This window comes from Pieris rapae, chromosome 16 (assembly GCF_905147795.1).
Source record: "Pieris rapae chromosome 16, ilPieRapa1.1, whole genome shotgun sequence".
Classification (NCBI taxonomy): domain Eukaryota; kingdom Metazoa; phylum Arthropoda; class Insecta; order Lepidoptera; family Pieridae; genus Pieris; species Pieris rapae.
The window spans coordinates 7,821,161-7,847,199 of record NC_059524.1 but is presented as its reverse complement, the minus strand read 5'-3'; the positions used below and the strand labels follow the sequence as shown (position 1 = coordinate 7,847,199).

Genomic DNA, 26,039 nt, shown 5'->3' with positions numbered 1-26,039 from the left:
CACAAGATCGAAGAACGCAGTCGGAGTGTGTTGAGGTGTTTCATTGTTAACTTTATATCGTTAGTATTCATTTTGTCGAACCTATAAATAGTATAGGTTTAAAATTTATATAAGTTTTTATATCATGCGTCTAATAAAATTATGTTCATATTAATATACCCGTGAAGTAGGTTTCAGTGGCGATATGTTTAAATGGAATTATTTAATTTATATTACATTGAGTATATTAGTGACACTTTCTTTTACTGAAGGTTATGAAGATCACAGTAAGTATATTTTAGCTTAATATAAATAAAATTTTATTGCCAGCGCAATATGGTTAGATTTACTTCTTTGTTATTTTATCTCAGTGTCTTTAACTGTGGTAATTCATGGATTTTTTTAGGTTTTGAGCAATTGTCTCGCTACAATCATACCTTAGGTATTGCTGATCCTCATGTTTTGGGCCTTATATTTTGACCAAGGAGGTTAATTTATTTTATATAATTAATAAACTTATTTTCCACTAAACGAATTTTAAAATCTCTAGTCCATCACGGTTCGGTGCGCAGCCGCCGGTGTATATTTGTCCTTCCGCTAGTAACAAAAGGGCTGCTGGTCAAATTGTACCATTTATATGGATATTTTCCATCATTATCTAAAACCCGGTTACACAGGATGTACCGATACCTAGTAATGATTTCAACGGGTCGCTGGTCAGGTCAATAAATTAGGCTATACTTTTCAATACCAGTAGTATCGAACCTCCTCTTTAACGCCCGGACCCAATAATGAATCCACAATCTCAGATTGGAAACGACTTGAGATCAGACCGTTACAGTCGATCGATTTCCTACCTGCATCCCAAAAACCAAACCCTTCGTAGACAATCTATTTTTGGTGACGGATAGAATGCATGTCGTTTTCATACAAAGGTCTATCCCACATACACCGATCCGACCTACTATACTACTACAATCCGTCGATTGATATCTTTTATAAATCTTTAGATTAAGTTTCCGGTCAAAGATGGCCAGAAATGGATTGAGATAGGTTATTGGGTTTGGGCGTAAGTATATTAGAATTGATTTATGACACTTTCGTCATTTGCCTTACATTAACCAACCTCGGTAACTTTTATTGTTTTATATGCTTGGTATTTTTTGTACTGTGTACATACACAAACCTACGTATCTAAGTAATTTTTATAGAAGAGCTTCCTACAATTCTCAGCACGATTGGAAGGAAATTTATATGTATTGTATTTATAACTTTTATTATTCAGGTAAGGGTTATGGAGAATTTTATTTTGGCAAACAATTTCGCAGACATAGAATCCCACGTATTAACACTTATTCTTTGACGTTTAAGTATAGTAGATAGTAGATACGTTATATTTATTATCTAAAAACATCTATAACCGCAAACAGTAAAATTTTGTGCTGGGTATTTGAAAAGAGATGACAAAGAAAACTTTTATTTTATTACGTGTACATCAATTACTTTAATCCTTTCATAAATCTCATGATACGATTATGTTGACTCATTATCATGAGCCTGTTCTTCCAGTAATAATATTAATAAAATTAAAATATATATATAAATAGCCTTTATTCGAGTACATAAAGTGAGTCTCTAAAATTAGTATTCGACTTCCGTCGGAGTCAAGGCCTTCTCCAAATCCTTCCACTTGTCTCTTGTCCACCATCTTCCAATCTTTCCCCGATATTACTTTTATTCCAACTTCCCAGGTTTCTTAGGTACAGATGAGAAAAAAAACCCTGTATGTTTACCCATTTGTCCTCCCTAACGCAGGCAATGTGAGCAGCCCATTCTCATTTTAACTTTTTGGATGTTTTACGACGTTTGTTAAGTTCGTTACGAAGTTTGTTACGCTTCTTATTACGCAATTTTTCTTTCATTTATTTATAGCCTTAAATTATTTCCTGATACACAATATATGGTTATCCTATGTGTAACTAAATATTTTTGACAGTAAGTATGTATCAGAAACCCTCTCCGGTAAAGGCCTTGAAGTCTTGCCATCTATCATCATCCCATCGAGCGTAAGGTCTGCCTCTGTACCGTTTGCTTGGTTCTCCATGTGGTTACTGTTTTCCACCTGTGATCTGTAAGGCGCGCTACATGTAGGTAGACGCATATAAACGTTGTGACTATCATAAATCATTCTTGATTTGACTTTTGTAATTGGAACACAGGCAGTCAATAAAAAATTACTAAAATGACAATGACAGTTTTTTCTTGGTAGTTCGTATTTTAAATGTATGACTATAGATTCAAGGAAATGCGTTTACTTCCAAACAAAGCCTCTAGGATGGTACCGCCTGGCTCCGTCGCGTCGTGCCTTCAATTTGATAGCAAGAACCGTTACAACTTACATCACGTAATGTAAAGCTTATTCATAACTTTTATAAGCAGCTTTTCTGTTTGATGATTTTTAGCGAGACATAACTAGTATGTTTATGGTTACAAAACTTAATTATATTAACCATTTCATCAATGGAATTAATTGAGAAAACAACGCTAGTTATACATTTATATCATTTAAATACTTGCGTTATACATTTACATGATATAGGACTAGCTACAATTTCTTGCCAGGTCGCCCCAATTTTTTTATGTATAATGCTAAATTTAATATATAAAACACAAACTGATGAAACTTATCCTAACGCTGGTACATTGTAGGCTTTTAGATTATTTTTTTGATCGCTCAAACCTTCGACTCTATGGAATTACGTGGTATTTCTCTAAATCACGGTTTCGTTACAGTGATTTGTAAGATGGTAGATGTCGCTTCACATAGTAATATAATATTATCTCTGATGTAGTAAATAGTAAGATAAGATACGTTATCAAAATATCGCAACAAAAATGTATACCTTCAACTTTTTAATTCACTTTGATAATAAAACTATTTATGTCTAAAAATATGTACAAGAAAATTTGACATCACAAATTTAACACACATCAATAACATTAGAACATAAGCAATATAAATTAAACAACTAAACAAACAAGAACAAAAAAAAACAAAATAATAAAACAAAAAATAATAATGAGTAAAAATTAATAATAACTAAAACCAAAAGATAAAAATAACAGTAATGAACAAACAAAATGCAAACTTAAACCACATTAAGAGCCTGCAAAACAATGTTATGGTAAGACATGTAAAACACATCAATGTTTTAATTGAGTTGTTACAGCGAGATAGCCATTCAAAGTAGCAGGTAAGCGAGCCGTAGGTACCTATAGAACACTTTTAGTAACTCTAGGATTAGACATAATGTAAAAAAAAATCCTAAAAAACAATATCACACAAATCAAGATATGATTCAGAATTAAGGAGTTTATAGTGAAGCCTATAAATTGTAAGGGGTAAACGGAAGCTCACGCGATGTACCCAAAATGTTGATTCAACCGTCATTAAAACATCATGCAGGCTTAGAACACAAAATCAATGACTACAACTTTTCTGTTGGTTTTAAGCTAGACTTAAATAACTTGAATATGAATGAATATGTATTAATTACGGAACTTGCTGAGTTATAGTAGTCTAAGTTATCGTTAGTAAAAACAGTGGGGCTACAACCTTTTTAAGACTGGGATTTCTGAATCTGTTTCATGATCACTTCAAGTCAATCTAATAGGCAAGTATACTACACTTAGGGCCTGTTTCACAATGTATGGATCAACTTGAGAAATCAACTTGGCACCTGATTTGGCGATGACACTTGGCGAGGTGCCTAGTTAACTTCTGCGTAGTAACTCCTTGATTATCATTAGCCTCCTACGCTGACAAACGCCTTCGACTTTTTGGGGTTAAGGCAAGACTTTCAATGACAATGGAATTTCCAAGGTGCACAGCCGGAGATTGTTTCCGCGATCTCAAGGATGAGAGTCGCATGCTCAAGTCACTAGGCCAACACAGCTCCTTCATCCTTCTTTTGTCCTTGTCCGCCAAATAATCGTTAAATATTTTAATTATGAGGAAACCAAAGAAAGTTGTAATTTATCTGCGAAATAGTATAAGCCAGTGAAAGTACTAACTATTTAGCCCAAGCAGATCTGAGGGATAATAATTTCAAATCATGACAAAAAGATAATATTCAGCTTTTATTTTTTACATTTTAAACATTATTTTATTTATATTGTTATACATATATCCTATAACCTAGCTAAATTTAGTACGTCGATCGGAACCCCTTTGCGAGTAAAGGCCTCCTCCAGCTTTTTCCAACTGACTATATCCATGGCTTTCTTTCTCCATTCACTTTCTGTTATCGCTTCTATTTCTTCTATCCTTTTCTTGGGGCGCCCTCTTCTTCTTTTTTCCCTTGGTCTTTTCCATACCAAGCGAAAAAAGAAAAAGAGGTCTTTCAAGTCCCGCTTATATCTGTGTATCTTGCTATATGACCCGATCATTGCCACTTATGTTTAAGGCATATTGTAAAGAGATCTGTGGAATAAAATAAATAAATTAAGGTTCCATACAAAGCATATATTTAAAGTAAATAAATATAAATGCTAAAGTATTTTTTAGTGTACATGCTACTATCATCAGACCAGCACGCCGAAACACCCCGGTTGGAGGATTTCTTCTGGACAGGATCGGGTGATGGACCTCCTCCACCAGATTTGTCTGCACCCGCGTCTGTACCAAGTTCACCCATTGTTCGGACTACTACTGTCCTCGCTACGGTGTACTTGGATTCATATCCGCCACAGGTAATATATCCGACAGACGTTATAGACAATGTATTTCGGGTAGGATATAAATGTCTTAATCATTTGAAGAAACAAAAAATACAAAAATCCATCCACCCGTGTAGGTTGAGTTTAATTCACACACACAAAATATATATAGAAACTAATTTAAATTGAAACATTTGTTTTATTAATTTGGTAGGCCATTAATTGTATATTTTTTTGGAAGATGAATGGTTCAGACTTCGAAGGACCATAGGCTCGAACTAGTCTTCCTACTAATTTGAGAATTCATTTAAAAGTACAAATAACCGTAAAAAACAAAAGAATAAAACTCTACTGTAACGCACTTTCGTAAGTCAGAGGGTAAGTTAATCCCGTTAACGACAGAGTGTCGGTTCAGGCGGTGACAGACAAGACGGGTGAATGTGTGGTCAATTGTGAGTCACCAGAAGGGCTAGAGCCTGAGATCCCGGAAGATAGGCGGTACTGGCTACTCACAGTCATACAAGGATCGACGCCAGATAGTCTTCAGCTGCGGCTAGCAAGGCTGTATCAGAAAGCCTTCTTGAGGTAAGTAGATGTGCCTTGGAGGTATCTGATATATCTGAGTTGTATCATACGTTATTTTAAATATTGCGTATTCACTTCGAATGCGATTATATTAAAGAAAATATATACAAGTTCGTTTTCAGTATAGTAAAATCTTTACGGATTTAATAAGATTGTTTGATTAAAAAAGATACCCATAAGATGTTTTCAGTTGTAGTAGATGTTTCAGTAGTAACCTACAATACACAGTACAAACAAAACAACTAAAAACTTAATACCTAAATCTTTTTGTACTAATTACAAATGATGCAATTCTTGTGAATTCAGCCAATGCGCAACTAAATATATCCGTTTCACAAGCAATATTTAGGATGCGCAAAACACGTAAAAGTAAATGGTGCTTCTCTGAGAAAATTTGTGTTCGTCAGAGGCACTGCAAGCAATTGCGCCCGCCTACCACACCGAGTGTGGTTAACAAACAACTTTTTACGTAATAAATATGGGATAATGATAATTTGCAGGCAACAGGAAAAACACCTTGGAATAATTAAATCACTTGACGCCACAACAGCAAGAAAGAAGCATGATGTACACTCATTTATAGTCAATAAGAATAATGAAATTAGCCCGATCAATGATATACATAGCTCTATGATAAACATAGATACAATTCAAAGTGTTTCAACTATAGATAAGGAAATGTTTTTAGCGAATAGCATGGAGTCATTAATATCAGAGATAGAACCGACGAGAGTAGATGATAATATAGCTTGGGTGCTAGTAACACCAACTATGGTGATTCGTAAAAGAGATACTAGAGAAGCTGAAGAGATGGATATGAATGGTGAAGGCATTGAACCTCTAGAAGAGAGTAATAATGAGACAGTATTGTTCAAGCGCGAAATTATTAAGCCGGAACAGCAACCGCCAGTGCAGGTTCATATTCAGAACATTACCGAGGTGAGTGTTAGCTTGACTTAATTCTCTTATGTGAGAGAAAGCATCTCGTAGCCCAATGAAGACGTGTATCAAATGCGCTTTAGAGAGGAGATTTCGTTTTTCTAATGGGAAAACTTGCGTTATTTGGAAATAAGACCATGAATATCTGCAATACCGAGACAAGTGTGTTGCCAGCCTTTAGAAGACATCGAGATGATAAGGATGAAATTTAAAGAGTATTTTAGAAGTTATGCCTCACAACTCATGTTTACTGGCATGTCTTTCTAGACTAATCTTATTCATGATAAGTTACAAAAATAGTAATTTATTTTCTGATAATTGTCGAACCCCTATTGTACACTATCTATTTCAGTTTCTTTATCTTTCTTTCTTATTTATTTTACCATTTAATATCTGATTGTCTTGAAACAGACTAATGTTGGTACTTCAAATAATTTACTTTCCAAATGTGGTTACTTCGTAAACTAAAGTATTCTGCATAGTTTTTCATTACTCAATTTTTGTCTTACGTACAGTCAGCTGAGACTGGAAGTGTCGAGATAGTGTATGTAGTACTTGTGGGTGGTAGAGCTGTGCCAGCAGCTGTAGCGGCCAGAGACATGAGATTAGTGAGGGATGCTGAGGTGGCAAAGGAACTTGGAGCTGTGGTCACGACTAAGGCTGAACGTGAGTCTATAACGCTTGAAAGAATTCCGTCGCTGTAGAATGATAACCTCGTATATCCAAAGATACAAACATTACAGGAAATAAACAAATGTTTAATTTCACCTATGTTCCTTAAAATATTTTTATGTGCTTTTGGCTATAGTTCGGTTGGTAAACAGGACTCATTTATTAATAACATATATATATACTTTATATATATATATAAGAGTCTAATAATAAAAAATAAATGGCTTTTTGACTTACGAGGTTATCAACAGTGACGATATGACACGAAGTATTCTTCTATTCAGGGAAAATCATTTCCCATTACGGAATTTTTGTCAACTTAAGATTAATAAGTAATTTAAAAAGGAATTTTATCATAATAGTGTCCAATAACACAACTTACAGTCTCTTTTAAAGGGAAGAAACTCTGTTCTTGTGTTCTATTTCATCACTCACTGTTTTGCAATTAATATTAACGTACACTAAGCAAGAAGGTGAACTTAATAACAATGAAATTAATAACAATATTCTCTTAAATAGATTCACTCAGGGTTTGATCCCTGGAACAAACTCTGAGTTATAATTATACCATCAAGTTTAATGATGAAAAAGACAGTCATAAATTTAGATTAATAATCTTTTCCTTCTAAATGTCAGACAGTCTGAAATATGTGAATCCAGTAGATACTGTTAATTAGCAGCGTATCTTCGAGCTGCAGAGGGACTGGAGGGCGAAGCACCCACCACCATCCATGGAACTGAGCTGTGGGCCCTCGCTGTGGGCTCAACAATTGCTGTTCTCTTACTGATAATTATTTTTGTCTTACTGTGTCTTGCACATCGGTGAGTTTTATTTTACCTGGTGGTTTATAATTAGTATTAATACCTAGGCGCAACAGTGATGACGTACTTGCTTTAGCGTGCGAATCTCTTTTTTTTTATAGCACCAGGGTCAAACGGGCAGGAGGCTCACCTGATGTTAAGTGATTTATTTGTTTTTTTTAACATCGTTACATTTAATATACTATAATATATAAATATATATTTTAAAAGTTCTTTACTTGGCCTTTTGAGATCCATCTTGGTTGCTATTGGGTGTTATTTCTCCCAAAATAGATTAAGTTTTCGGTTATTCAAAGGATTTATTTACGTAAACTTAAGAATTTTGTTTAACGTCAAATATTTGGTAACCATAATTATAAATGAATAATTTTAGCAAAAAGTCTATTAAATCAGCGGCATCCCTCCGCGCGTACAGAAACGAACTGATGCAGGAAATAGAGAAAAATCGAGCTTATGTACGCGAAGAGAACGGAAAGGTAATATTTAATGCCAATGTATTATATGTTCCTTTATGTAAAAAAACGAAACATTAAATGTAGGAAATCTCTAAGAGATTCCAGGAAATTAATATACTTACCTTTCCCTCGTAATACATTTATGAAAATATTATGTATGTATACAAAAATAGTGATAAGTTTACTAGAATAGAACATACGCACAATGTCAATACTCGAAACAAACGCAGGCTGCAATTTCCCCGTACTGTCTAATGTTGGTAATTCTTTTTTGGGAAAGGGATACTCCTCTTTAATAAAATCCCAGAGGCTCTTTTATTAAAGAGGAGTATTTTTCTTAAAATCTTTTATCTCTGCTTTTTAATAAATTTTAGAAATGTATTAAAGAAAAGCTGTGTAAATAGGCCTACTATAAACTAAGCGATTATCTAGTTGATAAAGGGCCTGTGACTAGTGCTAGACAGGATAATTTTAATTAATTTGCTATATTTGGTTTAAAATAAGTGTTGTTTGATGATTTGTTTTTTTTAAAAAGAGTACCATTTATTATTATTTCAGCTCGTTAGCGTGGTGTCTCCAAGTCGCACAAGACCAAGCAGTGCTCTGCTTCCCATCTACAGAAAGGGCAGTGCTTCCAGGTATGCTTTACGAAGCACTTTGGTTTACGTAAAAAGTATGTGAAATTACATACTGAATTTTACAATTATTCTTTGAGTGAATTAATTATTTAAACAAATTAACTTAATTTCCCGTTATGTACCTTAATAAGTAATTAAAGATTAAATTGAAATGTTTTATATTTAAAAAAACGTTTTTTTTTTAATTTTGCTTGGCCCCAGGCCATTATCCTGTTTGACACCCCATAAGGCCGGCCCTGTTCATATACGTCTAGTTGAAATTTGTAGCTTCTTTACAATTTATTTTAGCTCATCAACAACTTCGTCTAGTGTATCCGATATAGCGGCACTTCGAAGAAGACAGAAGAAACCACACAATCTTTGATATTTAAAAAAAGTATTTAAAAAATCGTTTTTTTTTTAATTTGCTTGGCCCCAGGCGATTACCCTGTTTGACACCCCATATGGCCGGCCCTGTTCATATTCGTCTAGTTGAAATTTGTAGCTTCTTTACAATTTATTTTAGCTCATCAACAACTTCGTCTAGTGTATCCGATATAGCGGCACTTCGAAGAAGACAGAAGAAACCACACAATCTTTGATATTTAAAAAAAGTATTTAAAAAATCGTTTTTTTTTTAATTTGCTTGGCCCCAGGCGATTACCCTGTTTGACACCCCATATGGCCGGCCCTGTTCATATTCGTCTAGTTGAAATTTGTAGCTTCTTTACAATTTATTTTAGCTCATCAACAACTTCGTCTAGTGTATCCGATATAGCGGCACTTCGAAGAAGACAGAAGAAACCACACGCTCTCAGGATGCCGCAGAAGAAGCGAGGTTCGTTGAATTTTCTCTGGGATTTATTTAAAATTAAAGACAAAATCGAAACTTCAATAAATTTTTTAATTGTTTTCTTATATTCTGTAACTTAATTAAGGTATTTATTTTGGAACTTCCGAACCCAAAAAACACAATAAGGTCTCAGATTTTTGTTTCGTAATCATTTGTTTTTTCTTTAACAACTTCTTGTGCCTTACACACGCCGTCGACTTTTTGGGTCTAAGGTTTCCTCACGATGTTTTCCTTCACTGAATGAGCAAGTATTAAATTGCCCACCATCCATCTTACACCTAAAATATCACTTTGCTATATTAGATGCAGCCCTCTGAAAATCCAAATAGGTAGTTCATGTATCACATGGAAATTGCATCCAAAAACATCGCAAACGGTATCGTTTAGGTAACTTATAGGTACCATTTTTGTGTTGTAAGGAAATATAAAAGAAGAACCAAAAAATTAAAAAAAAAGTTGGTACTTACGTATTAACGCCAAGTTTATTTTACACGCACCAGAAACGGTTACTTAAATAAAATAATAATATACTTACCAACCATATACTAACTAAACAATAAATAATATCATCAAATTTGGGCAACGGATTTCTAAGTCGTTACCAGAATTTTTGCCGCGGTGGCGTTAATACGTTAATAGCAAAATTTTTTTGTGAGAGTTCTGAGAACAGTTTTGTGAAGCATGTATATTATAACCTTTGTCAGTGGGTACAACTGACAGTCTACTCGAAGCAGCGGGAGTTGAGAGTTCTGACAGCGGACAACCATCCGCGCCCCAAACACCAACCTCATACCTCTCCATGCCTTCTGTCACTACTTTTCCCAGGTAATACTTTTTTTTATGGAACAGGGGGCAAACGGGCAGGAGGCTCATCTGATGTTAAGTGATACCGCCGCCCATGGACACTCTCAATGCCAGAGGACTCGCGAGATAAGGATTTCTTGCTTTAGGTGACTTCACATCAGATTGTAGGTTAATAAATTTAACTGAAATCAATTATTGGGAATAGTGTGATTCCCAAATTTCAGTTTAATACATAAAACTGAAACGTGGGGAAAAATTTAAAATTATTAATTTTTTTTTCATTGTAAATACATAATAAGTAAACTGATAATTCTTATTTTTTGACTGAAATTTGTATACAGAATAACTTTAATTATTACATTAAAAATACATATTGAACTTACCTACATATTTTAAAATGTTGATGACAATGATTTGATTCAGACGCGAAAGATCTTTTGAGCGAAAATTACATCAACAAAATTTTGGCTAATCAAACAAAAGAATTTCAATATAAGTTATTTCCAAAGGGGCAACATCGTAGAACCCCTGTCCCGTATTCTGGAACCAATATCAGTTCGACACCTGGACATTGATTCCCCAATACCCAGCCCCAAGGGTCTCAAAGACACAGTACCACGACGCCAGATGCCCTCACAGCTGGTCCGTTTGGGGAGCATTGATAAGGATCCAGGGGTCATTGGGCCTCTAGTATGGGACTTGCATTGCCAGAGGATTAAAGATGGTAAGTTTGGGCTGAATACAGAACACATAATATTATTTTAAATGTTGTTTATTCTATTACTAATTATCTTTCTTATTTAACAAAATATGTATAATATAATATTTCGCAATTTTGATTTAGTTCTTTCAATATGTGCAGAACTATCCTAAACTTGGGATAACGCGGTATACAAATTTAATATTAAAAGGATAATATGCTATTCGCGTTACATAGTAGACTGGCGTTTTAACTCCAAAATGTGACTCTCTACGATTATCTATTTGAAATCATTAGCCAAAATCTATAAATCCACTTCTAATCTACTAGTATTATAATACTTCGTAAGCCTTAAATAGACTCAACAAATCTTAGGAGATCATATATTCGCTTAAGACATTAATAGTTATGACAAATAAATATTTAGAAATGAATGAGAAAATTCAAACAAATTATAAAAGTTTAGTCTCTGTGGCAGCTACCTTTAATTTATTGGCAGAATTTCTTTGCTGTTTATTTAAATATTAAGTTATACTACAATTACGGAAGTCCAAATAGTAATTAACTTTCATTAAAATACAAATGAAAGTATTGTTTATACAATCATAATCTATCGTTTTGACAGCCCCCCGTGAAATATTCTTCTTCTTTCCATAGTTATTTTAAAATAGATTGATGCAGTGACGTGTATTTTTCACGTTTTTGTTCCTTTGTATATCTCTTCACTACATCTTCAACGTAATGTTTTTTAGCCTCAAAACCATCCAGCCCTATGAAGACTCTGACCCGCAAAGAGCCGTCATCTTCTCGCATGAGGCAAAGATTCAATGAACTAATGGATGACGCCTTCACTCTATTTGGGAGTACAACTCCCGACACTTGTACTATTGAAAGAGAAAGCAGTAAAGATAAATCTGGTAAGTTGTTTAATTTGTCTTTCCCTCGAAAACTCGTATCTATTGTATTAAGAACTTATACAAAACACATCTTTTGTTTCTCAGTTTAATCAGGAACTAAAGCTCTAACGACTTTAGTACATTTCCAAAAAGCTGCATTAAATAAAAATTATTATATTAATGTTTGTGACTTAAAACTTTAATTAGTTTAAATCCAGGTTTCGGCAAGATACCTTAACATTAGTGTCTGAAATTGTGGTGACTTGATGTTAGTTAGGACTAGGTAGGTATGTTTTTGCATGTTGTTCCCATGAGAATATATGTGCGTGCCTATTTCACCATTCCTACTGCTGATGGAGGGAAAATCTTTTAATTACTCAAGATGTAGAACATGTGTAATAATTGCAGCTCCTTACAAACGTTGTGAAAAACACAAAACCTTACCGATTAAAAGAGTGGCTGAAAGTTTATTGCCAGTTCTTCTCTTCCGATCTACGCCCTTGATTTAAGAACTGGCTGTAAATGTAAAATTAGAAGCATTTCAGATACATTTTGACGTTCATATATGCAACACAATATACACTATATTGTGTTGCCTTTATGAATAAAGATTTAGAATTTTGTAGAAAGTCAAAACTAAATTTCTATGATAATGACCGTCCGTGTCGACAAATTTATTGATAAAGAAATGTATTTTCAAATGAAAACATATTGCAGAACCAGTGAGTGAGGCTCGTAACGACAACGTTCGTGTTCCATGTACGGTAGATAGTGTACGCGGACGTTCGGCTGGACCAGGGTAATTATTAGCAATTTATAAATATAGGGTAACCTACTTATTTCCTTATTTTAATTAAAATATTTTAAATTTCAGACATATCTATTAAATATTTAGATAACAAATTTAAATACCTGTAGGAACAGAAACACAGAGGAATATTATACTGTGTACATGTATTATTTTACTTAGAAATAATGTATTGTAAAACAGTCGGGTTCGATAATTGCAACTCTAGGTTTACTCTTCTCTATTACAATAGACCTTGTTTTCTTACAAACAGTCGCAGTGGTACGCCAATAGATTCCATGCGTCCGCGTACGTCATTCGTACGCAAAGCGAACGAGCGTCGCGTGCCCACTAGCGCTTGGGGACCCACACCGCTTCAGGTGATTATTCAAGTTATTTCCAACAATTTTTTAGATCTATATATAGTACTGTTATTTTAATAGCAAATTTTCAAAAGCAAACAACTCAGTAAATAAGTAAAAAGATATATGATTTATATCAATTCACTTTAATTTGTTTTAAAAACACTTCCAGTCTGTGACTCGTGTACCAGCAACACCTATAGTAAACACAGCGCTCATGAGCACCCAAGGAAAGTTATCGCCGGACGACCCCGCCTTACCTCTTATATCCGCTATAAAATCAGAAATCCAACGGGTCCGAGAAAATGCCTCCAAACAAAACTAAAAACAATATATAACTCCTCCCTTAAAGGCCGGCAACCCACCAACTAAAAATGGGTGTCTATGGCTGCCCTTTTTGAGCGTCCCGTAGGCTCGTTTGCCCCCCTATTATATAAAAAAAAACATTTACATTTTATAATTTTTGCCTTTTCAAGCAGAAATTAACTCTATATAATACGATCAATGTTAATATAATATTGTTAATTTATATATGTTTTTCACATGTTCACATACATCAAAATCAGTTCAATAGGTTCTTACATACCGATAACACATTTTTATGTGTTATATTTGGATAGTTTAAAATATCAGTGCAATATTATAGTTAAGAATGTAATCATGTATTATTTAAGAATAGTTTTAAGTATAGAAATAAAATATTGCTGCCAATTTGTATTACCTGATATTATTTGTTCACTTTTTGTAGGAATTTTAATAATGTTTCTCACATCAATCCGTGTTTTAAATAAAACAATCATATGCAAATATGTATATTTTGTACTTCCCTGATATTTCATGAATATATTAATTACATTTATAAAAATATTTACACCTATATTGTGATAGCCCAGAACTTAACCTACTTAAAACTATATAATATTGATGATTTTAACAATGTATGATATAACACTCAAATGATTTTGCAATAAAACTTAAGGGTAAATAAGAATTTCATCAATCTTGAATCAACATTAACAATAACACAATCCAAATAATAAAAAAATATCTTTAGACATATTCCAAAATCAATGTCAAATCTGACCAACAATTCTCTTTGAAGTTTTAAAGATAAATTATGTTGTATAAAAATAGGGCCATAACAGAATTATTCAAACTACACCAACGCTATCTGTTTTGGCATATTATATTTGATAACTGTATCACCAGAACATTCAGTATTTTGAATAATAATCTTGAATATTGTCTTAAAATTTGTATCCTAATTCAATATGAGCACAGAATGTGTCCGTTATATATATTTATAAATTATATAGATTGACACATTTTTTAAGGCAAATAATTAATTCCAGTTTACACTTGTGATGATTCGTTCACAAGGTTAGTCAATTTACTGAATATTTCTATGAACTTTTCCATTATGGTCCAAATATAAATAACTGTTCCTGTTATCAACACGATAGTGTACCACAATTCTACATTTGACACTTCACTATATCACAATCACAATTCATTTCACTAAGTGTTCCGTCATCGCTTCTTGTTCCGTTGCTATGCCGACTGCATAGGGTGTGGTGCAAGCCTTCTCCATTGGTTCGATTGTTCTTCAATTTCATCATTCTGGAAATAGAATATTATTGAGTTAATACATTAGAAAATAAAGCATTAGTAGACTTATTAGTATTTATTATTAATTTAATTTAAAAAATAATAATTTTTACATCCACCCACATCTTGGTTTCAGATTCTTTAAAGGAAAAAGTTTATATATAAAACAACTATATATAATATTATATTTTTGTTGAAATGGAATTGTATAAAATAGTTAATGGCACACCTGTATGATGGTGATGGAGACATCTGGTTTGACATCATCTATGCCATGCCTCGCTGGGTCATCTGATTGCGTCTCCATGTTCCTGTAATATTTTCATCACATGAATACGTTGAGTTATTAAATTGCGCTGTTATTCAATGCAGTATATATACATCGAAATCAAAGTCAGTGGTTAAACAGGTCGAACTAAACGAAAGCTAAAGAATACCATTCATAAATTCCGTAGAAATGATAGGCATGTCAAATTTCGCGCTGTCTATAGATATTAATAGCAATAATACTAACTAGTTCCTAGTAGTTTTATTATTTAAAAAAATATCCGAAAGTATTTTATTTTACATGCGAGTACTCCAGATCGACGTTCGTTTGTCTCAACCAAAAACACGTCTAATGTGAATAATAGGCATGTGTCATTTTTTCACTACACAACAACTAAAAAGTATGTTGATTAAACTAAATCTTTTAATTAAAAATAGTCAAACACTGGTAATTTTTTTTCTAACAAACCTTCTACTGCCAGCGTTGAACCTTCCGCCTTCTCCTCGTATCCTGTTCATTGCATGTCTGTGTCGAGACTCGTGAAGGTATTTCTGGAAATAGATATTTTTATTTTATTAGCAATGAAATCTAGATGAATATAAAATGATTTTAGCTTTTATGCAAAAAATGTGAAAAAAAAAAACAAACAAAAACCACAAACGTTTAAAAACATAAAAACGCTTGACACACAACCCGGTGTTGGGTTCGATTCCCTGCCATACAGTTCTTTAGACACAATAGAGATATCACCAAGTAACATTTTATGAAAATGGTATAGACAATTTATTTCTTATCTCACCGGTCGTTCCTTAGGTATACGCCCTTGTTCATGCAATTTGGCCCTCGCAGCCCTGCGTTTGAGTATCCGTTTATATTGCCTGGCGTTGACATAGAGAAGCGGTTCCTCATCAGAGCCTGCGTTGGCGTTGGTGGCCGTCGCACCTTCGCTAGATGTCGCTCCGGCACTGTTTCCATTAACCATCTGTAAATATTTATGTTAATAAGTTCCGAATAAAAAACCTTTCAACAATTAACTTAATAATGTGTTTAATTATTTAAAGTGTAAAGTATTAGTTTAAAGATAAATAAATCAGCAATAGGCAAATAAATGAATTAAATTATAAAAAACTTATTGTATTAATTATTATAACTGTTTTGATGCTTTGCGCCTTTGATATGATGCCGCCTTATTTACTGTTTTTTAACATATATAAGTAAAAATGGTTGCATTCTATTTTATATGACTTTTATATTTTATGTCTTTTAGTAGAATTTTTTTTAGTTTACTAGTGGAACAGCGCAGATCACAACGGTCTGAACAGATAACACTCTTTAATTAAAAGAGTGTTATTTAAATAAACTATTATTAATTAATATTTAAAACTAATATATTAAACTTACCATAACAATATTCGGTTGGTTGACTATCTGCTGTGGTTGGACTGCGTTTGCTACTTGCACTATATTACCGAAATTTAACACTGAAATCATTGACAAAATAATTAGTTAAAACACAGCAATGTCACTATATAACTAGAAAAATTTGTCCAGGAATCAAACCCATGACTTTTAAGCAATATATTGTGTGCTGTGTGCTAGCTAACCCAATAGGGTTACATATAGAATGGTTTTAGTTATATAGTGCAATTATTTATGTATTTTTGAGCTAATTAAAAGCTGACATATATGTTCAGAGCTTAAGTAACAATTCTGAGTGCTGTTGTGAATACATTAAAAGTTAAATAGACATAAGTAATGATATAAACTTCTTTAGTCATACATATGTTCTATAGTTAAATAAATCTGTATCTTACTATGACAGTACTAAATTCAGAATTATTATTTTTAGTTTTTTATCCATGGAAGAATATCTTACAAAAAATATTTAAAATGTTTAAATATTTATATAGTAGTTTTACTGATCTTCAAAGTTAGTTAAATCTCTTACCAGGTTGGTGTATGACTTGGTGCTGGTCAATCTGTTGGGAAGTAGGTTGATAAAGAAACGTCTGACCATCTGGAGTCTGCACTAGTTGCATTGTCTGTATGTTGGTATTTGCACCTGAAAATATTTAACTTTTTCTTATTGTTTATCATAAAATATTTGTGTTTATGCAGGGCCAAAGTTGTTGATTGATGCATTTTGTGATTCAATCCAATTCCATGCATCTCTGTTTATTGCTATACTAGTGACCCGCCCCAGCTTCGCACGGGTGCAATGCTGATGAAAAGCAGGTTTTTATTATGTATTGTTATTTCCGTCACTGGAAAGCTCCGATAATATATGCGTTCGATCGCTGCTAAATAAGCTGTATAGATCTATATTAAATGAACAATGTATTCAAGGTAATCATTCAATTTAATTGGTTAAGGATTGATGCTGTATTGGTAATCGCTTCGAAAATTAGCTATTATTTGTCGTTAAAAGTAAATGACAAAAAATAGTTTTTGTGGGTTATCCATAAGAGATAGACATATACCATCACGGACTTTTCAATGTGTACAATACTTAGTACATTATTTTGATAAAACCCGTAGGGTTCAGCCTCCGTTTGCAATGTAAGCGGAAAAAATGTAATTATTTACAACATCACATTAGAAACCTCAAAAATAACAGTACTTCTCCACTATTTAATGGATGTTATTATACATATAAACCTTCCTCTTGAATCACTCTATCTATTAAAAAAACCGCATCAAAATCCGTTGAGTAGTTTCAAAGATTTAAGCATACAAAGGGACATAGGGACAGAGAAAGCGACTTTGTTTTATACTATGTACTGATTTAAAGCTCATTTGAAATACTTTGCTATCAGGCGAACCTATTATATACGAAGTGTGTGCATTATTTGCTCAGCAACAGAGAATTGTATAAATAGTTGTGTTAAATGTAAAAAGTATTTTTTAACAACTTTAAAACTCAAATGAACTTTACAATTAAATGAGTAGTTTTATATTAATTGTAGTAGTATCTATCTATACTAACTAGATATTTTCATAAAATAGAAAAATCACCTTGAATACTGGACAGTGGTACTACTTGAAGACCTTGTATTTGCTGACTGTTGGGTGCAGTCACCTGAAAATAAGTGGCTATATTGAGCAATAGTTAATTGATTTATTGATACAAGCCAGTTTTATATTAACTTAATAAAAATATGTAATGAGTTTTTGAAATTTTATTCTAATCAAATATGCAACATCTATACCATGCATACTAATTCATAATGCAATTAATATTTCCATTACAAAACATTACTTTGTCTGTTATTGCTATAAAAAGCAATACTATACATCACATTGACATTAAACACTATCAATTTTTTTATCTATCGCCTTAACCTTTGACACAATTTATAAATGCTGTGGTCTGCAACATGGCAGTTTCCTCACAATGTTTACCTACAATATACTAGCAAGAATTCATTAAAATAAAAGTTTTGTTTCGCACAGCAAAAGTTCAAACCACCAACCCGCTTTAAGAAATTTGCAATAATACATGCTATAATAACCAGACTTCCTAAAAGTCTTTGGATATCCACATAAAAGAAAATAAAGCTTTATCAATTATAATAGAATAATGATACCACCACCTGGATTTGAGGACCTCCAATCTGAATGCGTGCACAAAAATAATAACATTTTATTATAATTGTTACATTGTAATTGAAATATCTAAACAGAAAATGACATTTTCAGTAAATCTCTTAACAATAAATTAAATAAATAATAATATGGTGTGCGAGTATTGTGAAAATATACAATCCACATTACCCATTATCAACATAGGATAATATAATTGTCAGTTCTTCATATTATTGTATCTTTACACAACTTCGAATTTTAGTTTAAGCATTAAATGCAATGTCATTATAATAAAAATACCTGTATAGGCCCACTTGGTGGTACAGAGTGTACCATTATCTGTTGTCCATTAGGTCCTTGAACAACATGTGGGCTGTTGCTCATCTGTAAAACCTGTAATTGCTGTCCATTTAGTGTCACCACTTGTGTACCATCTGATGTCTGGATTTGAGCATGCTCCATTTTGTTTTCTGAAAGAAAGCCAAAGGTTTATATCTGTTACCTTCTTTAAAAAACAAAACAAGTCTTGTTTTAAAATAATGACGACTAAAGTTGTATTTAAAAACTACATTCATTAATATATGATTAAATTTTTTATAGGAAATAATGTAAGGTACTCAAGAGTATGTGTAAATATTTAGATTATGTTGAAGCATAGGCTTTTTAAGACTGTTATACTGATTAAGGAAATCACCTGTATGCTATTAATCCTAATGTCATAGACGTTAGTCAAAACCCAGGAAAACCTCTAGGCTTTTATTACCATCTTGTGAAATCGTCTTAAAGTTTAAATCTGTTATTATTGACTTTTCATAGTTAAGCAGCACTCATCGAGTATTTGGAAAATTTGGCGCAATACTTCATTTTTTTTACGTAAGAAAACACGGTTATGGTGTTTTAGTAAACCCCTCTTACTGTAGTAACATAATAGATCATCAGTTCCCTTAAGTTTATATCAAGTAATATTATGTATCACTCGTTTTTTATCTAAAATATTCCATGTCATCGTGTAGCAGGAAACCAATAATTGTATTTGCTGCAACGTAATCAAAATGGCTGCTTTATAAATAAGTTTCTCCGACATTTTTAAACTAGCTCAATAATATCAAACTATACAATGTTAAAATCTCATTTTACCCAACATCACTTAAAAATTCTACAAATAATTTGTAAACTTACATTGGGTATTCCTCACTGGTTTTTCAATGATTGGTTGGCAAAGATAGACCAATGGTCGATGTCAGTGATCACAAGCACGCAGTAGATTGGTTCGGCACATTACCACTCCCAGAGAAGCGCGGCTATTCTGTTGATTCGGCTATCCAATGCTGATTCCTGCAATTAAAGGATTGTCTATGGATACTAAAAGGTTGGTGGATAAACTATACAAAATAATTGTAAATAAAACAACTTTAAAATATATTTATTATGTATGACGTCCTTTTAACATCATGTTAATTAAAGATAATTATTACCATTCAAAATTTATATTAACTTATAATTAATAACATAGCCAATTTATATTTGAAAAATGTTTTTTTTTCCTTTAGAAAACATGAAAGTAAATTCTTTTTAGTTATATGGCAGCACTAAAATATTTATTAAGAAGATTATCCATTTATTACACTGTTCAAATTAAAAATAATAATAAATGATACATATTTTTTATAATTATGAATAAAATATAATATTACTAATTATAATATTAAAAAAAATCAATTTACTTTTAAAACCCCTGCCTCAAAAACCTGTATATTGAAGATTTTTGTATCTCTCTATGCTTATCTACAATATCTCTATAATCTGTGGTCATCTATATAATGACTGTGGTATAAACTCGTTAAAATAAATTTTTCAAAGTAGCGAAACGGAAATGTGGAATTTTTTATATGTTATTGCTGCCTTTACAATTTCGAGGTATTATTTTTTCATATAACCACCGAATGTAGGTTTTTTATGTTGAATACACGCAGACTTATTGTAAAATGAATTCTATGAAACAAAATGATGAATTAAGTAGGGATAACTTGGCTTTAGAAGCTGCTCGACAACTTGGTGAGTAAACCAGTTTGAAATTGGAAGTCACTTGGCATTTGGATAAATTCTTTTGTTTCATACTATGAATATGTCAAAATTTTCAGATCACATAAATGCTACTTATAAAAATATATATCAACAACACAAAGAATTATTAGAAATTAATTCTTCAATAGTAGCATACATTGAAGAAAGTAAGTTACGAATTTCCTCTCTTCGTTTAAAGTTGGCAGATGAAGCGCAAAGCTCTTTTAAAGTTGCCGATATTTTGTCTAAAAAATAAAGAGTAAGTAGTAGTAGGAACTAAAATCTAAATATTTTTACTCCAAATAAAATCATAAATAATTAATAATTTTTCAGGTGAATATGTCGAATTCTCCTAAAACCCCAGAAAAGAGATCAAGTAAATTTAGTTGTAAATTGTTATCTGTATCCAGTGGCAAAACAAATGTATTTCACAAACATCAAAGTGCCAAAAACTTTATCATTTGGTATAAACAAATCATTGATAATGAAAGACAAAAGCTTGGTTTGTATTTATCAGAAGATGTTACTTTAAAATGGTTTGGGCGCACAATACGGTCTAGAAAGAAAGTGAATAGTTTTTTTACTAATCATGTAGAACACTCAAGACATTATTTAACATCGGTGGAAAGCATATCTAAGCTCCAAATAAAGCAGAATAGATCTCCAAGGTTTGTATATGTAGAGTTAGTCTTAAATATTTCCCTCGGGCATCATGTTGCATGAATGCCACAATAGTATGCTTATATTACAATTTAACTGTCTTTCAGAAAAAGTGACTCATTTATAAGTCCATCATGTTCTCCCGAGTTGAAAGAATTAATGCCAAGGAATGGTAAACGGAGATTATTTCAATCACCTAGTAATAGCCCTGAGTGGGCTCCAGGTTGTAGACCAGATAATGAATTTGATGGCATAGACAAAAAACGGCTAAAACCTGATCAAAAGCAATATAAAAATATTGAGCATTATGTACTACATGAGAATAATGATTATAAGCATAGTTCTTTTGACTTGAATAACAAGGGTGATGGTTTGAACCAATCTGTACATGAACAGATTACACCATCTAATCTTGAATGTGGCCAAGGTGACTGTTTGCCATCAACAAGTAGTGATTCCAATAGGTCACATGAGAATTTAAATGCTCAGCTGCCAAAACATGCTGTGGAGTGCAATGGTTACATTGAGTTTATGCGCACAAGAAATAATAGCGCAGACAGTGCAAAATGGGAACGTAAATGCAAATTGCAGATATGCTATTCTGAAGATCCTCTGAATGTGGGTGACTTTATAGTTTGGACAATTTATTATAGTGATGAGAGTAAGTGCAGACGTAATCTTTTAGCTGAGTTTAATAAGATATCAAAATACCAACTTGAATAACATTTCGTGAAAATCTGCTTCATTTCATGAATATCTGCTTTATATTACTCAACCTCTGTTTTGATGATTAATAATGTTGTTGATTTTGATGTTCTTAATAACATTGTTATGCATGTTGGTTTTGCATATTATCTGGGACCAAAAGAATTCTTAATTTCTTTATGCAATTTTCATGACTTGGTTTAAGACTAGTGATTGGATTTAAACTAGTCACAAAATCTTAGAAGTGATATTCACTAGATCAGTTGAACTGAAAAGTAAAAAAAAACTCCTGAGATTGTTTGAGGATACATCTTTAGCTTATACCATTGAAATATTTTTAAATTATAGAATTTCTTTTCAGTATTTAATTACTTATATATTTTATATATATAAAACAAAATATTTGTTTTCCAAAATTATGTTTACAATAAATTATGCGGTTGAACAGCAATTTTTAATAAAAATGCTTTGATGAAATGGTGTTGAACAGTATACGATACCCATAGCATGCTGCAGGAATAATTTATAATTGCAAATATAAAAAAAACCTTTATCTTAACTGAAGATATTTTGTTTAAAAGTAAAGTTATGACTACAACATATGAGTGTGTACAATGCTCCTTCTTTAATTATAGCATAGCTTTATTGAAAGCTTTATACTTTATAATATGTAAGTTTATTTACCTTTAATGTAAAGAGAACCACTAGTTATTTTGTTTGTTTTAAGATTGTGCTCATGTTTTAAGAAATAAAATACATCCAGCTAAATATTTACTTTCATTAAACTGATCTTATGTAAACTTATACAAACAACAAAAAATTAAGAACAAGGACACTATCAAGCAATAGTATGTTTCACAATGTATGGATAAAGTACCAAATAGCCTATGCAACACATAAATTATTCGAAAGATAAATTTTCCAAATAAGATACTTCGCGTTTCATGACGAATAGCGCTATCTGACAGACGTGAAACGCTAAAATACTGTTTATCCTACCAAAAAGTAATAAATAGCTTATTTGGAACTTATCCGGACATTGTGAAACAGACCCTTAGGCAGATAATTTGTTCCAAACACAAAGAGTTCTAATTTGTGTAGTTTGAAGTAATTTTTGTACTAGCGCCCTACATTTCTGTAATAATCTGTGGGTTGTTTCACAAAATTATTGTATACCAATTGTTTAAAGTTAATATTTAACAATGGTCTTGGTAGCTCCCGAAAGTGGTTAATTTTGTCATCATATTATCAATATGTACCTTATAAAGTCATTTGTAGCCAAAATTAAACCTGAAGCTAGGTACTTACCATGTACCAACGTTACGTCTGTAATGTAACATGTTGCACAGCGAGCATACGTGCAGTTAGTACGTAGTGTTATGGGGAAACCACCGAGCGACGAGGCGCTTTGAGTTATCCACCCGGCTGTGATTCAGTAAAATGTCGTCACACGCCGTGTTCCACTTGTATTATTTCTTGATAAATGGAGTGACAATGAAATAACTTAGTAAGTTCGAGCTCCCATAACGTTTTTTCTTCAGAATTTGAATTAAACAATAATTTAGTAGAATCAAAGATCCCAACACAACCTCGCTGCCTGTCATCTTGCCGAAGAGTAGCTGACCATTCGTCAGTGACGAATATGGAGCGTAGAATTCAAAGGAGCATGTTACGCTGTTAGCTTAATGCGAATGTTAATCTCGATTTTCATCAGACGAGCGAAAACGCATTCTATCCCCACGATGTCAATTCAGTCAGCATTCTTTTAATGTTCTTAGTACGTTCACAAAGCTTTTATGGAATATTCTACGAATGCTCGCTCGTGCGAACAGCTTAGAATCTTCTTGCGGACGTGCTCGCGCCCCTGAGCGATCTCTTCAAAGCAATCCTGTGTTCTAGCTCTTTGTTTGCTGTATACACTGAACACGAGTATTCGTTTACACTGAAAGATCACGAAAAATTGCTTTGTTATAGGTTGTTGGATCAGTTGGTCAGTAACCAGCTTAAGTATTTTTCGTTATTAGATTTGCCTCTCTTTTTGTTGCTTGTTGTTAAATCTATCATAATATGTAATATATTTTGTTTTTTCTGCATAATTAACAAAGTATGTCTTATTTATCTTCACTGTTAGTTTTTATTGTATGTTACATTGGAACCAAACATTAGCCTATTTTTAAGGATTGAATTTAAATGAAATACAGTTTTTTTTTTCAGATCTATATTTCTGGCACCAAAATGGCAATATTTTAGAATATAAAAATAATACTTATACTTTTGAGAACAAATTACCTATTACTATTGTATACTTTTAATATCTTAAATTAGATTTGAACTTCTAAAAATTTACTTTAAATATACATAATTATATTTTGATCTATTTTACATCAAGTTACTTAGCTTGAACAGCAGAATTGTTTAAAAAATACAAATTCTTCAAGATACAAAGAATATAGTTGATTTTTTATAAGTTGATGCCTATATTACTTAAATTAAACACGTTAATAGCCAATTATGTAAATTTTGAAGCTTCATTGATGCTTAGAAATCCGTAATACAAAGATTGTAATTGTGATGTCATAAAAAAAATATATATATATAAACACTAAATCTACCATAGCCCCTAAAAATAACCCATTTCTAAATATTTACTATATTTAGAAATGGGTTAAATAACTATATTTACTTTATTGTGACATATCCATTGCTTAACAGTTGCAATACTTTGTTTACCACATATTTTGATGAAATAAATATTATATTTGTCAAAGTTGAGCAACATATACAACTTTACATGGTTGTTTTTAAAAGGAAAACAAAAGAGGTTGTCCTAAAAACCCTGACTAATATCATTGTTTCACAAATCTTGTGTTTTGTCAAAACAAATCTATGCCCAAGACTATCTTTGCTAGGGTCCTTAGACAGAGTATCAAAAATGAGCTGAGTATTTTTTTTTAAATTAAACCTTGTTTAAATGATTAAGGTAATTATTATTTTATCAGGCCTACAGAACCTTCAAAAATTTTATTTTTCAGAAAATGTACCTTAGTATTAAAATCTTATGTTAAAATGATAATCTATTTATATCAAAAACACTGATTACTTTAAGCACCATATTTTTATCTTGATGGCTGATAAAATCATAACACTGAATATAATTTAATTTTTTGTTTTAGTCTACTAACTCTTAAACAAAATTTTATAAAAAGAAAAAAATAATAGGCCATAATCCTGACAAAACAACAAACTGTAAACTTTTGAATACCTACCTAGTGAAATCTTAAACAACAATTACAATTGTTGATCAAAATCTACATTTGCATCTTCAATTTCTTCTTTAGCATTATCTTCAAGAACAGGTTCATTCACTGGATTGAGGGCATTAAGGGAAGAGCTTAATTTTGGAGGTTGAGCTGCTGGTGTTACCTTAGATGGTGCAGGAGGGTTTGGCGCACTTTTAGTTGTGATTGTTGATTTTAACCTTAAAATTTCTTTCTCCAATTCTTCTACTTTCTGTTTACGCTCATCTAATTGGCTAGTTAAAGTTTCTTTTTCTAACCGGAGAGTCTCAAGTGTAGCAGATTTGCTTAGTTGTAAGTTTTGCAAAGATTGTAGTTCTGTTTTACAAAGCTCCACGTCAACTAATGTGCGGTTTATTTTCGTTTCAGATTTCGACATTTTATCTTTATACTCTAACAAATCATTACTTAACTGAATTTTCTGATTTTCTAAGTCATTAATTTTGGAATTAAAACTATCTTTTTGTTGAATGTGGCGCAACGAATCTTCCATGCACGTTGTTTGATGTTTAGAACATTCTTGGAGTTGAGTGCTAAGCTCAGTTAATTTGTTTTGTAATTCTGTCTCCATACTCCAGCTATTAAACAGCGAAAGGGTAAGTAAGAAACAAACAGCAAATACAATATACATTGGCCAACGTCGCATGTTTTCTAAGCCCATAT

The 26,039-nt window shown here is 32.2% G+C and overlaps 3 protein-coding genes across 5 annotated transcripts; 2 read left to right on the top strand and 1 right to left on the bottom strand.

Annotated features, from left to right (window-relative positions):
• The first annotated feature begins 21 nt into the window (after window positions 1-21).
• Window positions 22-13,750, top strand: LOC110994036. The gene is made up of 15 exons (XM_045631595.1): window positions 22-266; window positions 4,547-4,731; window positions 5,114-5,283; window positions 5,784-6,222; window positions 6,738-6,888; window positions 7,572-7,716; window positions 8,090-8,192; window positions 8,730-8,809; window positions 9,532-9,626; window positions 10,346-10,466; window positions 10,955-11,169; window positions 11,898-12,062; window positions 12,759-12,840; window positions 13,103-13,208; window positions 13,363-13,750. The coding sequence occupies exons 1-15, from the start codon at window positions 185-187 to the stop codon at window positions 13,513-13,515; spliced, it is 2,292 nt and encodes a 763-aa protein (XP_045487551.1). The 5' UTR covers window positions 22-184; the 3' UTR covers window positions 13,516-13,750.
• A 250-nt stretch (window positions 13,751-14,000) lies between these two features.
• On the bottom strand, window positions 14,001-19,986 carry LOC110994395 (nuclear transcription factor Y subunit alpha). Of its 3 annotated transcripts, XM_045631594.1 has the most exons (11): window positions 19,831-19,986; window positions 19,346-19,687; window positions 18,952-19,121; window positions 18,657-18,680; window positions 18,082-18,145; window positions 17,015-17,128; window positions 16,468-16,547; window positions 15,866-16,048; window positions 15,535-15,617; window positions 15,028-15,109; window positions 14,001-14,810 (listed from the first exon to the last, which is right to left on the bottom strand). In XM_045631594.1, the coding sequence occupies exons 3-11, from the start codon at window positions 19,111-19,113 to the stop codon at window positions 14,742-14,744; spliced, it is 861 nt and encodes a 286-aa protein (XP_045487550.1). In that variant the 5' UTR covers window positions 19,114-19,121; window positions 19,346-19,687; window positions 19,831-19,986; the 3' UTR covers window positions 14,001-14,741. The 3 variants fall into 3 exon arrangements, with proteins under 3 accessions (XP_045487550.1, XP_045487549.1, XP_022116700.2); XM_045631593.1 differs by lacking the exon at window positions 19,346-19,687; XM_022261008.2 differs by lacking the exons at window positions 18,657-18,680; window positions 19,346-19,687 and having other exon boundaries at window positions 14,003-14,810; window positions 19,831-19,979.
• A 500-nt stretch (window positions 19,987-20,486) lies between these two features.
• On the top strand, window positions 20,487-22,597 carry LOC110994366. The gene is made up of 4 exons (XM_022260968.2): window positions 20,487-20,706; window positions 20,793-20,974; window positions 21,049-21,383; window positions 21,483-22,597. The coding sequence occupies exons 3-4, from the start codon at window positions 21,055-21,057 to the stop codon at window positions 22,096-22,098; spliced, it is 945 nt and encodes a 314-aa protein (XP_022116660.2). The 5' UTR covers window positions 20,487-20,706; window positions 20,793-20,974; window positions 21,049-21,054; the 3' UTR covers window positions 22,099-22,597.
• Window positions 22,598-26,039: the final 3,442 nt, after the last annotated feature.